This window comes from Thunnus maccoyii, chromosome 23 (genome assembly GCF_910596095.1).
Source record: "Thunnus maccoyii chromosome 23, fThuMac1.1, whole genome shotgun sequence".
Classification (NCBI taxonomy): domain Eukaryota; kingdom Metazoa; phylum Chordata; class Actinopteri; order Scombriformes; family Scombridae; genus Thunnus; species Thunnus maccoyii.
This window is the reverse complement of record NC_056555.1, coordinates 13,245,351-13,259,088: the sequence shown is the minus strand read 5'-3', so window position 1 is coordinate 13,259,088 and position 13,738 is coordinate 13,245,351. Positions and strand designations below refer to the sequence as shown.

The 13,738-nt window shown below is 42.1% G+C and overlaps 2 protein-coding genes across 2 annotated transcripts in view; one reads left to right on the top strand and one right to left on the bottom strand.

Moving 5' to 3' along the window:
* wnt5b (wingless-type MMTV integration site family, member 5b) overlaps window positions 1-13,738 on the top strand; it is an 84,161-nt gene that overhangs the window by 47,217 nt on the left and 23,206 nt on the right. The gene's annotated exons all lie outside the window — the stretch shown is intronic.
* On the bottom strand, window positions 3,491-5,378 carry fbxl14b (F-box and leucine-rich repeat protein 14b). Its single transcript, XM_042402992.1, has one exon. The coding sequence runs from the start codon at window positions 4,742-4,744 to the stop codon at window positions 3,542-3,544; it is 1,203 nt and encodes a 400-aa protein (XP_042258926.1). The 5' UTR covers window positions 4,745-5,378; the 3' UTR covers window positions 3,491-3,541.

Here is a 13,738-nt window from a genome sequence, read left to right as displayed (position 1 = left end):
GGATCCTACCAAACCAACAATTATAAGGCACAACACATATAACACGAAGCAAATATAGCTGATAGCGCAGTTGTTAACTTTTTAACTGTTAAAAAAGTTAGATTTGTTATTCTCTCTTTGGCTTATAGACATGTTTTTAGATGTCTCTGGGACAAAGCAGCACAAAATGTCATATCTCAGCTGCTGTCATATCTCAGTATGCACTCATTGCAGTGTTATTGCACAAGACCAAAGGCCACACTGACATTCTCTCTCGCTCTCTCTCTCTCTCTCTCTCTCCGTCTCTTTCTTTCTGGCCCTCTCTGTCCTGTGGTCAACAATCCCTCTGCAGGCCTTTATCCCCAAATCCCCATGGACAGAGAGTCAGGAGAGAGAGAGAATGCTTAAATGCTTTGAATGATGGTGTGGAATGTTAAAAAGAAGTGTGTGTGTGTGTGTGTGTGTGTGGGTGGTCGGTGGGGGGGGGGGGGGGGGGGGGGGGGGGGGGGGCAAGGAGAGTTGGGGGGGGTCTCCTGCCTGGTCTAGGATCTGGTATGCGTGACTGAACAAGAGGAGGAGAAAGAGAGGAAAAGAAGAAAAAAAAAATCCCCCACCAAAACCTGCCTTCCTAACTTCTAAAGACAGACAATGGCTACTGACTGGCCTGGCAACCCTCTCTCTCTCTCTCTCTCTCTCTCTCTCTGTGTGTGTGTATGTGTGTGTGTGTGTGTGATGTGTCACTTCACACACAGGACACGTCCTGATGGAAAGCAGAAAGAGGGAAATCTGCTCTAGCCAACTTTAGATCTCATTACTCCGCACATGCAGCCACACAGACGCAGTCCTGCCACATGTGAAATGAAACACTGCAAAAATAACCAAAACTAATACCCCAAAAACCTTCCATTTAAACCATGAAATCCACCAAATACTCTGCTTTGAAACCTTGAGACTGAATGTGAAACTCAACTGCCCTCCCAGTTGAGCTGAACACCTTTTATGTTGCATTTAGGGACGAGAAAAAAAAAAACCCCAAAAAAACAAACAAACAGATGATGATTAAAAAAATCAGCAGGGTAGAACAGCTTCCTATAATAAACGCCTTGGTGATAATTAATTACACAGGCATTGCAGCCAAATCAAGACGGCAAGCATCCATTTTGAATCTCCTCGTAAATAATAAAACAACACAACAGATTTTTTCTTTCTTCAGCCCTTTTGAGAAGCAACACTGGACTGATCAGGGACAATACTCAAGGGATGTGTGGGTGGTTATTAGGAGCAGTACATTCAAATAAATATTGTAATAAATGCACCTGAATATGGACGCTATCATTGTAGGACAAGAACATAACAGTCCTGTGGGAGTCAAATTACCCTTTTGAAACTGATATTTTCACAAAAAAAAACAAAACAAACAAGACAGCACAGTGACAACAATGAAGTGCCACACTTACACAAAAGTAGTCCACACCGCTCTTTTCGTTCATTATATAAATATCTTTAATTGTTTTAACCGTAAGAATATAAAACAATTTAATTTTGGGATTCTGCATTTTTTTTTCTTTACAAACACATAATATACAGTACATCTTTTTTATTTTCAAACACACACAGCTTTTTCAGCAGGACGCACATCCGTATATTAATTTTTCTAGCAGGTCATTGCATTACATTAAAGCGCGCGCACACAGGCCTCCGTGTGCGCACGCGCGTGTGCATGTGTGTGTGTATAAGAGTGTGTGTGTGTGTGTGTGTGAAAGAGAGAGAGAGAGAGAGAGAGAGATGTGGAGAGAGAAAGAGAGACGCATTCCGTTTTGTAACCCGAGACGGAGAGAGAGAATATAATCGATTGCTCCTTATTCTAAGCATATGTCTCCAAAATGGACTCGGGGCATTTTTATTCAAAGAGAAGGAGGGAGAGATGGAGAAAAAAAAACAACAACAACAACAACAACAAAAAAAAAAACAACAGATATCTCTACCCTCCTCTCTACACCGGTGAGAGCAACATGAATATGAATGCGACCTGTGTTGGCATTAACGTGGGAAAATAAAAACCCTGATTCGTTTCAATCAATAAAGGGTATAAGATATCTATAAAGAGAAATCACTTCAATTTGAAGTACGACACTCTGAACGACATTCGCTGACATTTATTTCCACCAGCATCCCCTAAAAAAAAAAAAAACACCTAAAGCTTAGTATTCCTATAATATACTCACAAGTTTATATATATTGTGTTAAAAAAACAGCCTGATCATGCGTTTTGGTTATGTGTTATCTCGCATTATCACTATTGCATTATCACTGTTATCATTATTATTATTATCATTATTATTATTATTATTATAGGATACTCCAGGTATTTCTTCTAAGGGTAAGCTGAGAATCTTGTCTCCTTTATATTGGTCAAAGCTTGAATACAACACGTCTCTAAAGGGCGTTAAAGTTGGACTTTATCCCTAAAAAATAAAGGAAACAAACAATTTAAAAAGCTCTTGCACACAAGCAGAGTTTTTTTTTTTGTTTTGTTTTTGCATAAAGCGTCGTTCTCTTGTAATCTGAATAGATTTTACAGCTTTCTCTCTCTTTCTCTCTCTCTGGGAAATTGTTGCTGTTTATGGGGGGAAAATTAACAAAGGTAGTTAGATTGTGTCCTGGTCTCCTTTCTCCAGCTCTGCTCATGGAAGGAGGGGAGGGAAGGGTGGGGATGGGGGGAGGGGGCAGACACAGTCCCTCTAGGCACATTTTCTCCCAGTCTCTCATTCTCGCTTTCCTTCTTCTCCTTCTTCTTCTTCTTTTTTTTTTTCTTTTTTTTTTTAAAACAGTGTACACCCTTTGAAAACAACCACATACGAGGTAGCCAAATGGTTTTTTAGGCGTGATGGCTGTAGCGGAGATTAGTCGTAAAATGTCTCAAATCCTGACTCACTGTCAAAAAAAAAAAAAAAAAAAAAAAAAAAAAGAAAGTCTCAAGTTTTAAAACCTCACTTTGCTCAAAATGAAAAATCTGCCGGTTTGTATGGATGCAAGTTTCACTTTCAAGAATTTTCTGGAAGCAGGTGTCAGTAAATTAAGCAGATTATTCTACTGGTGTCAAGAAAATGACACTTGATTTTTTTCTTTTTTAATGTGTGAAACAAGCTGATTTGCATTGCAGCTACTCCAGTCCAATGTTAGAATTTATATTAAAACTCAATAAGAGATCTAAACAATTGTTAACAGGGATTTTCATGAGCTCATAACAAAAGTAAGTTTTAATTGCTTCCTATCAGGCAGAATATTAAGTCATATCAAACACTACTTTAAATCCTGCAAGGCCAACAGAAAGAAACATTAAAAAAAAACAAAAAAAAACCCATAAAATTCTGGTCACATGGGAGAAGCACACCTTACAGAACCACACAGGAGGGAAAAGGGAGGTTTTCTCTCTTTTTAAATAAGAAAAGACATTTCCCCGCCCATCCAACCCCCCTCCTCCAGCTCCTCATGCCCCAACTCTGTCCCCAAAAACAAAAAGAACAAAACAAAACACAAACCAAAAAAAAAGCATTTCCAATCACCTCACTTTCTCACTCTCTGTCATCTGCCAGAGTCCCAGGTTCAACACTTTAAGGCAGGGGAGCTGTGTGATCCTCTCCAGTCCCCTCTTGGTGATCTTGGTACATCCATACAGGTCAATGCCCGCCAGCTGGGTCAGGTGGTCAGCTATGAGCTCCAGCCCTTTGTCCGTGATGCGTACACACTGTCCAATGTTCAGAGTCCTCAGCTCGTGCATCTGCCTCACCATCCGGTTTATCCCGTCGTCAGAGATGTGGCACGAGCACAGGGACAGGGACTTGAGCTGGTACAGCCCCTGGGCAATGTACGCCAGGGTCTGGTCCCCTATCTTGTCGCAGAAGGAAACGTCAAGCCCGGAGAGCCTTAGGGTGCCCATGGCAAGGTGCATGGTCCCTGTGTCGCTGATGTTGTCACAGGAGCGCAGGTTGAGGCTCCACAGGGAGGCCATGTGGGAAAGGTGAATCATCCCCGCGTCTGAGATCCCCCCACAGAAGCTCAGGTTCAGTACCCGAAGCTTGGTCAGCCCCTTGGAAATGTGTTTGAGTGACAGGTCCGTCAGTTTCTGACAGTCCTGGAGAGTCAGGTACTCCAGGTTCAAGCAACCCTCTGCTGCGCTGCGGGTCATGCCCGCCAAATGTCCAATCCCCACGTCTGACACATGCCTGCAGGACCTCAAATTTAGACTCTTGAGCCTGTGGAGGCCCCAGGCTATCAACAGTAGCCCAGTGTTGGTGATGTTGCTGCAGCCACCAAGCTCCAGCACCTCCAGGTTCTTCAGATACTGGGCTATCCTGCCAAGACTGGAGTCTGTGATCTGCTTGCACAGACTCAGGTTCAAAACCCTCAGTGATGGGATCTCCTGCACAAATGCATGGCCCAGCCCGTTATCTGTGAGGTTGTAGCAGCCGGAAAGGTTGAGGGACTCGATGTTAGGCATTCCTTGGATCACATAGCTCAGGCTGCGGCGCAGGGAGAGGATCTGGACCCTCCGGATGCCCCTGGCCTGGAGGCTGGGGAACAGGGAGGGATTGGCCCGGCGGAGGTGCAGCTTGGCCTCCACCCCCCTCCACACTGACTTGTGGTAGGATGCGTCCCTCCAAGCGATACACACTTGGGCTACCCTGCCTTTGTCCCTCACGTCCAGATAGCTGAAAATCATGGCCAAAATTTCCGGGAAGAGGCACGAAATGTGCGTCTCCATTGTTTTTCAAAACCCAGGCATATAAGAATTAATACTCCACACCCCCAAGGCTGAAAAAGAGAACCCACTCAAACACCCCCTTCTCTTTCAATTATGCAAAAGTATCAACAGTCCCAGTTATCCACAGAAGTAAAAAAGAAATAGGAGTTGTTTGTTTCTCTCTCTTTTTCTCACATTGAACTGTGCAAAATCGATCCAACTCTCTCCAATCCCACGTGATCCGGTCTGGTTGCGCAGTAGGATTCAAATGCATTTAAAAAAAAAAGAAAAAGAAAAAGAAAAACACCAAAAAAAGCGTTTATTCCTGCCTCAACCCCTCTCTCCGCCAAAAGGAGGAGGAGAGGGGGGCGAAAGGAAGAAGGAGGAGGAGAGGAGGAAAAAGCGTCAATCCTTCCCCCTCTCTCTCCCTCTCTCAGACGACGCTTCCTTGTATTATACCTACAAAAAGCCTTCCTCTCTCGGCCGAGCGGGGATCCAGACGGTCGTACATTTCAGTATATGAAAGTAAAAATAAGACCGACACTCTTAGCGCCACCCATTAAAAAACATTTCCATGATAGAAAAGCGGTAAAGATAGACCTAGGTTGGCTTTGAAAGCAGAGTGAGGGAGAGAGAGGGGCGTCCTGGGCTCAAAGCCTTTGTCTGCTCTTTTCAAACCGACTTGGCAGGGACCCCGGCACTCTGCTCGCTCGGGAGGGGTGGCGGCAAGTAGTTGAAGATACATTTCAAATGTTAAAAACGGATATAACATCAAACAACGACTATATGCGTGTTGTAAAGATGTTCTAAGTAATAGGAATTTGTAGGTAAATAATTTATAGGCGAAATTGTGCGGAATTAATCCGTAGTTTTATCGAATCACCCCTACCCCCTCCGTGTCAGGCAGTTGGTTTGTTCCGCCTCAGCTGGAACGGTGCGAACAGTTTCCCTTGGAAACCAACTTCTTACAATTCAGTTCACTTTGGGCTTTAACCCTTTGAGCGGACCACACAGGAAACACAGGAAAGTCAACTAGAGAAGCCCCTTTCAGTCTTCTAACTTGGCAATGAACGTTTAGTATTTTTTTATTGCGATTTTGTTGTTGTTATTGTTGTTTTGGAATTGCTGGTAGAGCGTTTCCAAAACGGCCACATAGTGTTCTTTGTCTGGTGTCAACAGCCTCTCTCCCTCTCTCCTCTTTCACTTACTTTATCATTGCCAAACCAGAAAATAAATGTATTACTGCCAAACCATTAAATAAATGTACATTTCCAGAGACTATCAATCAACATTTCATCAGTCCCAATATTGAGAGGATTAACTAGCTGTAAATGTGTAATAAAACATAACACTCATAAAATACTCATAATAATGTTAATGTACAACAAATAAAGTAAAAGTCTTTCTTAATTAATTTTAGCCTTCTTTATTGGCTTGGTACGCTGTTGCCAAAGCCTCAAGACAGAGAGCACACACACACAAACATACACACACACATACGTTATAATAATGACTATATGCCACAGTTTAATTTGAGAAGTATTAAAAAATGTGTCCCTGTGTTACATCTGTGTTGTTACACTGTATGTGCAAGTATACAAGCAGTGGATATATAGTTTTATAAGAGGGTGGAGTGTCCTTAAATGACTGCAGTGATAAAATTATCTGTAAAGCGTAAAGATTTCTCTCATGTGTCTTTCATAAAGAACCAAAATAATCACTTTGAAGCTGTTGTCTTACATCTGGTATCGCTTGTGATCGAAGATTAATTTTAGTCTCAACTGCGAGTATATGAGTGTATATTCAGACAAATATTTTCTAGCAGCAGATATGTTGCATGAATCCATGAAAATGATCAAATATGGTATCAAAGGTAGAGAGAACAGTGTATCTTTTTTACTCTTGACCAACTTTCATCCCCTGCAGAGGGCATCTCTCACCCCCAGAGTAGCCTCGGTCTATGTGTGTGTGTGTGTGTGTGTCTCTGTGTTTTGTTGTGCATGTGCACAGATAGAAGAACACGTCTGTGTATATGTGGTCTTTGCGCGTAAACAGTATATTTTTTATATGCGTTATCTCTGTAGGCTTCTCTATATATATGTGTGTGTGTGTGTGTGTGTTTGAGTGTGTGCGGTGTGTGTGTGTGTGTGTGAGATAATATGACAGGGGAGCCGTTTGCTGAAGCCAGTGGAGTGTGGCGGAGTGGTTGAGAAAGAGCAAAGGAGAGAGAGAGAGAGAGAGAGAGAGAGAGAGAGAGAGAGAGAGAGGGAGGAAGAGCTGATGAGAAACATAGAGGCGAGAGTGAAAACGAGCGATATAGGAGGAGAGAGGCAACAGTGATCAGGTGAGGATAAGAGAGAGGGAGAGGAGCTGCACAAACAGACGTTTTTACATGGGAAGAAGCAGCCGTGCACAACAGCTCTCCTCTTCCACTTCTCTGTTCTCCTTCCCCTTAAAGGATAGGTTTGGATTTTTTTTCCAAGTCTGTTTAATTTAGTACAAATCTATATTAAAAAAAAAAGTTATTGGTCGCTGTAATATTTCCTCCTGTCCAAAGTATGTGTAAAGTGATTCCTTTCTCATTTGACTACATTGAAATAAACAAGGATGAAAATCAAATTTTGTTCAGAAATGCATCCTAAAAGTTCATCCAAAGCTTCCCCATTCTCTACCTCATATCACCAGGCCTCATCCCCACTTCTATCTGTCTTTTTCTAATCCTCTCTTTCTCACCATCTTCCTATACATCTCACTCATTTTGGGCTCAAACTGGTGGACAGGTCACACAGAGTCTTTTCTCTCCTTTTCCAATAAAATAAACGTTATTGGCATAAATGCTGAGGACACGTTATTGGCATAAATGCTGAATACAATATCCATTATCACAAGAAAAATATATTAATAATGATGATCAGAAGAAAAAATATTCTAGATTTGCAATATAAACCCATAAAATGTTGAAGCCAATAGCACAAACTCTGTAATATCACAATATCGCTCTATAGCTGGAGGAGACATGGTCATCACCACTCTAAACCTCCAAATTTTGACAAAGCTTAAACACAAAATGTGTTTTTGCTCTACAGAAACATTGACCAGAAGAAAATAATGGAGCAATGTGTGGTTGATTTCGATATTCATATTTATTTTTGTGTCTTTATTCCAGTTCTCACAAGCTCTTAGAAGCTATTGTTTATCTACAACTCAAGCACTATATAAATTATAGGTATTAGAACATATAATGGCCTATTCATAGATTCTTGATATTGCATGATTTGTATTACAGGTCATCAGTAAAGTGATACTGTTACTTTACAGTGTTATTTCATGTCTCCAAATGCGCTATAGAGAAAGTTATTGTTGTCAATAGCATTGCAGTATTTGCTGTAGACATTGATGTGAACATTTTAGGCTACATTAAAGCTTAAAATTATTGGATTTATAAATGCAAAGCACTTAAAATCGACCAAATTTGTGTGGTGACAAACATTAATATCCTTCCCTGCTTTTAACTTATATCCTGTAACTTCATCAAGGGCAAAACAAAGCAGTTAACTGCACTGTCCCCTGTGGCTGCCAACACCTACGTCCTTGGTACTCGGGCGCACAGTGTGTCATGCATTTTCAAAATAGAGATCCTGACATGAATACCAAGCTTTATAATGATAGTGCAAACACCTTGAGTTATAAACAGGGTTGGAGATTAACACCGACTCCCAGCTAAACGTGGCCAAATTGTGGCTGTGGCCGGTCAGTTTGCTAGACAAACTTCCTGGGATTTACCAGGGGTGCAGACAAAAAGTAGTTTGCTACTGTGGTCATAAACCATAATGTGATTTGCCTCACCCAAATGCTCTGTTAAACTGTGCATTGTGGCTGATAGTTGGCCCTGGAGCAGTTGTCTTTACAAATTTTATGTTTGTTAGCTTCAAGACGGAATATAAAACCCAGGCAATGTGGGTTTAAATCCGCCAGCCAGACTGCGCTGTGTAGGAGGTTATTAGCAAACTTTTTAATACCGTGTGTGTGTGTGTGTGTGTGTGTGTGTGTGTGTGTGTGTGTGTGTGTGTGTGTTCTTAGGCTGTTACTCCCTGCCAGCAGACTGTACTCTTTTCTATTTTGTCTGTAGAGCGAGATCGTGACAAACAAGTGAGATATGACAAAGAAGGGTGAGGTAAAAGAGAAAGAAATAAATAGAAAAGAAAAGGGAGGAGGTGAAAATAAAGGGAGGCGGGTCTATATGCCACAGGCCCCTCTCTTCAGCAGCAGTAGCTGAGTCTCTCTCTGCATGACCTGCCTGTGTGTGTGCAAGTGCACTTGCTCAGCATGCATTTTTCTGTTTTTCTGTCTCCCTCTGTCTGCCTCATATCACATCTGTGTGTGTGTGTGTGTGTGTGTGTGTGTGTGTGTGTGTGTGCGCTGCTGTGGTGTGTCATACCTCTCTTAGAAAACCCGCTGGGCCTTAGCTAGCACTCATACTGAGCGAGAGAGGAGAAAGAGAGGGATGGATGGATGAAGGAAAGGAGAGGAGAGCAGAGGAGAGGAAAAGCGAGAGGGGCGAAATAAGGAACAGGTCAGAGAAAAAAGGGAGGAAGAGTATTTTTAGAGGATGTATCAGTGGAAGTGGAGAGAAAGAAAGAAGGGGCAGCCACATGCTGTTTCCTGAATATGAAAATGGAGATTAGAAAAATGGGCTACATGGAAAAAAGAAGAGCTAGATGGAGAGAACATGATGCCTGGAGTGATATTTGGCGTTTGTGTGTGTATGTATGTGTGTGTGTGTGTGTGTGTCACGTCCCCAAAGTGCCTCCAAAGATTTTACCCATCATGTGACCCGTAATGTGGCTGATGTATGTGTCTCTTATTGTAAAAAGCTTGTGCATGTGTTTGTGTGACTTTATGTTTCTGTATTTGATGATTCAGGGGAGGGCTCTAACTGGATAATTGCTCGCCTCGACAACGTGCTTCATCTGCACCTGCGGCGATTGCTGGTTGCCAAGGTTACGTAGGCGTGTGTCAACACGTGCCCCCCCCCCCCCCCCCCCCCCCCCCCCCCTCACACACATACACACACACACCCCAAAGCTGACACCTTCCTGAATGGATATTACCATCACTCTGTAGATTCTCTCTATGTCATACACACAAGCACACACACATGGAAATGTATGTGTCCACGCACACACCACTCATATGAAAGAGAAAGCAGACAGTAACAATGCCCTACGTTAGAGCCTTTGTGTGTTTGTGTGTGTGTGTGTGTGTTTACTGTACAGTGCAAGTGATGAATCTTTTATGTTCCTTCAGGTGTTTCCTTCCTTCACCGGTGCTTCACCTGTGCAGTGCTGAAACACAGTCGACTATACTAACAGTACATACTGATTTGGCCAAAATGTAGCATGTAGTATGCAAACAAAGGCAAAATCTGTAGTATGCCAAAAATACCCAGATGTCGTACTGATTCAGAAGAAATCTCCAGTATTTATTCAACTAGTCTACCTTGCCAACCATGTCCCACAATGCAACTGGAACAGTCACAACAACTAGTCATTTTTTAAATGGCAGACAGCAACACAATGTAGATTTAGAGTCAGGCTAAAGTCGCTCTAGGACTGTTAATATGTCACTTTATTAAGTTTTAATATTTTTTCAGATGAGAAAGTGTCCATTTAGATTCCCAATATGTGGTCAGTTTATCCAAATAACGCCTGTTTGGAAATTTGCTCTGATGTTTTTGAAGATGTGAGGAGCTGCTGGCCGAGTGAGACTAGTTAGTCATCTCAGCTGTTGCCATTAGCCGTACTATTGTTTACTTCTATTTTCCAAACCCAGAAACCGGCTAAGCCTGGCCTGGCACACTGCAAATGAAATTGAACATTCAACATTTTCACATCGCATACTACTATGAAAAGCAGTATGCAGTCTGTACTACAGACTGCATACTGCGTTCATTGGTAATATGTAGTGGGCGGTTCTGAATGCAGCCTGTGTCTGCTCCGCTCTCTCTCTCCCTGTTTTTTCATTATTTTCAGCCCGCTCATGCCTCCTGTTCTCTGTCATAGATCCTGGTCACACCAGCATTAAAAACAAAGCAAATTTCTTTCGAAATCAGAACATTTAAATGTAAGTTTGTGAGTTCAACTTTGATTCACTTTTTAATCGTTTTGACAGTTCTTACTTTTGAGGGAGCAGAGAGCAGGACATAGAAATAGAAGCTGTCATAATAGCTGTGATACACCATCAGATTTTATTTAATCCTACCAGAGTGTTAACAGCAAAACACACAACCATTATGCAGACGATTTTAAATATGTATTAGCCATCATGTCTGAACTGAACAAATGCATTTCGCTCTTGCACATTTGGTGTTGACAGTCGGCAGATAAAATCATACAGTGTGTTGTGTCTAATGATTCGAATCACCTGCCCTTTGTTCTTATTAAGATTGTTTTAAACATGTTTAATGCTTACAACTGGAATCGGGACCGTCGACATCACATACAATGAGAAAATAATCATAACAGACAAGGTAAGCAAACGGTGAAATAGTGTTGTGACAATAACTTTATAATCCAGTTCTTCGGCTTTCAGAAGTTCACCTCACGCTGATGAAGCTCTTTCTCATCTAGCTGCTTGCAGAATTTAAAGTCTTTGTTGGCCTTGAGTCTCCATCCGTCACCTCTTCAAATCTCATTTCTCACTCTCTTCTATCCCACATTTTCCCTTTATTCATTAAGAAATTAGCTGAAGAGAAGTTGAGGTCTCAGATGACATTGACAATGAATGGTGAAGTATTAGTGAAATAAAGAAAATGGGAATACATACAAAGAGAGATGACAAGAAGTCATTGCCAGGAGCCTCCTTCCCTCTCTTTCTTTTATCCTTCTTCATCTATCTCTACCTCTGTTTCGTTCTCCTTTCTCTTTCTTCCTTTTCTTTCACTTTCTCTTCCCTCTCTCTGAAAGCTCGTCATGCTTCCGTCTCGCCACAATGCCTCACAGGCTGTGTGTGTGCGTACATATGTGCGTGTGTTATGCCCTGCCGCCTTGCTCCAGTTTTTGCACCACACAGGCTGCCTAGGTGTGTGTGTGTGTGTGTGTGTGTGTGTGTGTGTGTGTGTGCCCTCAACAATGCTTTTCTTTTCTGCCAGCTCTGCAGTCTGACATAGGAGATTTTTCAGCCGTGTGCTCTCTCTCCCTCAGTAGTCAGCATTTTGGCATTTTCTCAATGCACTCTGTCATCTGTTGGCATGAATAGGCTGCATATTGTTGTGTGTGAGTAGGTGTTTTGTGTGTGTGTGTGTGTGTGTGTGTGTGTGTGTGTGTGTGTGTGTGTGTGTGTGTGTGTGTGTTTATCCGGCCGGGTTTTACTCTATCTCTCGGTTTGTCTGTGTTTGTGCAGGGAGCCATGAAGGTGGAAAACAGCTAATTTTCAATCTTAGAAATTGCACCAGGGAGGTTTTTGATGTTGAAATACATGTGTCATGAACAGAGTTTAAATCAGGTTAAAGACCAAACATAGTTTTAAATCCCAAGACCACTACTAATCAATAAGTTTTCAATCTGGTATTTGAGTGTTAGCTATCTTATACCCTCAAGCTTCACTCAAGGAAATCCATTTTATTTATATGTGTGACAGAAAAAGGAAACCATCTATTTGTGGTCCTAAATTAAAGGAAAAACCCACATAAAGTGTCTTAGTAAGGTGTTGGGTCACCATGTGTCGCCTGACAGCTTCAGTGAGCCTCAGCATTGATTCTACATGTCTCTGAACTCTTCTGGAGGGATGAACACCATTCTTCCAAAAGATATTCCCTCATTTGGTGTTTTGATGATGGTGGTGGAGAGTGTTGTCTAACACGTCGGTCCAAAATCTCCCTTAGGTGTTTAATTGGGTTGAGATCTGGTGATTGCGAAGGCCACAGCATATGATTCACATAATTTTCATACTCATCAAACTATTCAGTGACCCCTCGTGCCCTGTGAATTGGGGCATTGTCATCGTGGAAGAGACCACTCCCATCAGGATAGAAATGGTTCATCATAGGATAAAGGTGATCACTCAGAACAACTTTGTATTGATTTGCAGTGACCCTTCCCTCTAAGGGGACAAGTGGACCCAAACCATGCCAGCAAAATGCCCCCCAAAGCATAACAGAGCCACCAGATCCCCTCACTGTAGGGGTCAAGCATTCAGGCCTGTACTGTTCTCTTGGTGTACGCCTCACATGCACTGACCCACTTGTCGAGAATACGGTGAAAGATGATTCATCTGACTGACTGATCACTTTTTCCACATCTCCGTAGACCAGTGCCTATGGTTTTTGCACCACTGAATTCTCAAGTGTGCATTCATCTTTGTAATGAGGGGTTTATGCACTGCAACCCTGCTATAATATCTCTCTCTATGTAATTGTCGACGGACTGTTCTTGCTGACACAGTCTGATCACGTCCTACGTTGATATTCTCAGTCACCTTGTCGCTCTTCTGTTTTTCCTCACATATTGTATTAATGCATGAGAATCATGGTCATCAAATGTGAGCTGTCGACCACAATTTCTGTCCCTATTTACTAATGTCTTTCCCATAGATCTAAATGCAGTCACTTTAGTCACTGTTCCTATTGAAACACGAGCAAGTTGAGCAGTCTCAGTGACTAAAGCTCCTGCCATCCGTGCCCCAAAAATGAACCCTCTTTCAAAGTCACTTAGATCTTTTCCTCTTGTCATCTTGATACAAAATCAGAATCAACTGAGCCTGCTCAGCATTTTTATACAAGCCACAGAGCATGATTGGATGTTAATTGCTTAATTGTACCATGCACTGCGCCTGTGTGGAAGCATCTGCATTCGTTATGTTTCTCCAATCATTTGTTCAGGTTTTTCCTTTAATTTGTCACCCAGCTGTATCAGCGGTAAAATAATATGGGCTCTAATTCATAAATACGAATCATTTACTTCTGCCTGTGCTGTATGTGAGAGCAGTTTAAGATGTCCATGTCATACTTTTATTCAT

Coding starts and splice junctions, on each gene's coding strand:
- fbxl14b (XM_042402992.1), bottom strand. CDS start 4,744: ATGGAGACGCACATTTCGTGCCTCTTCCCGGAAATTTTGGCCATGATT.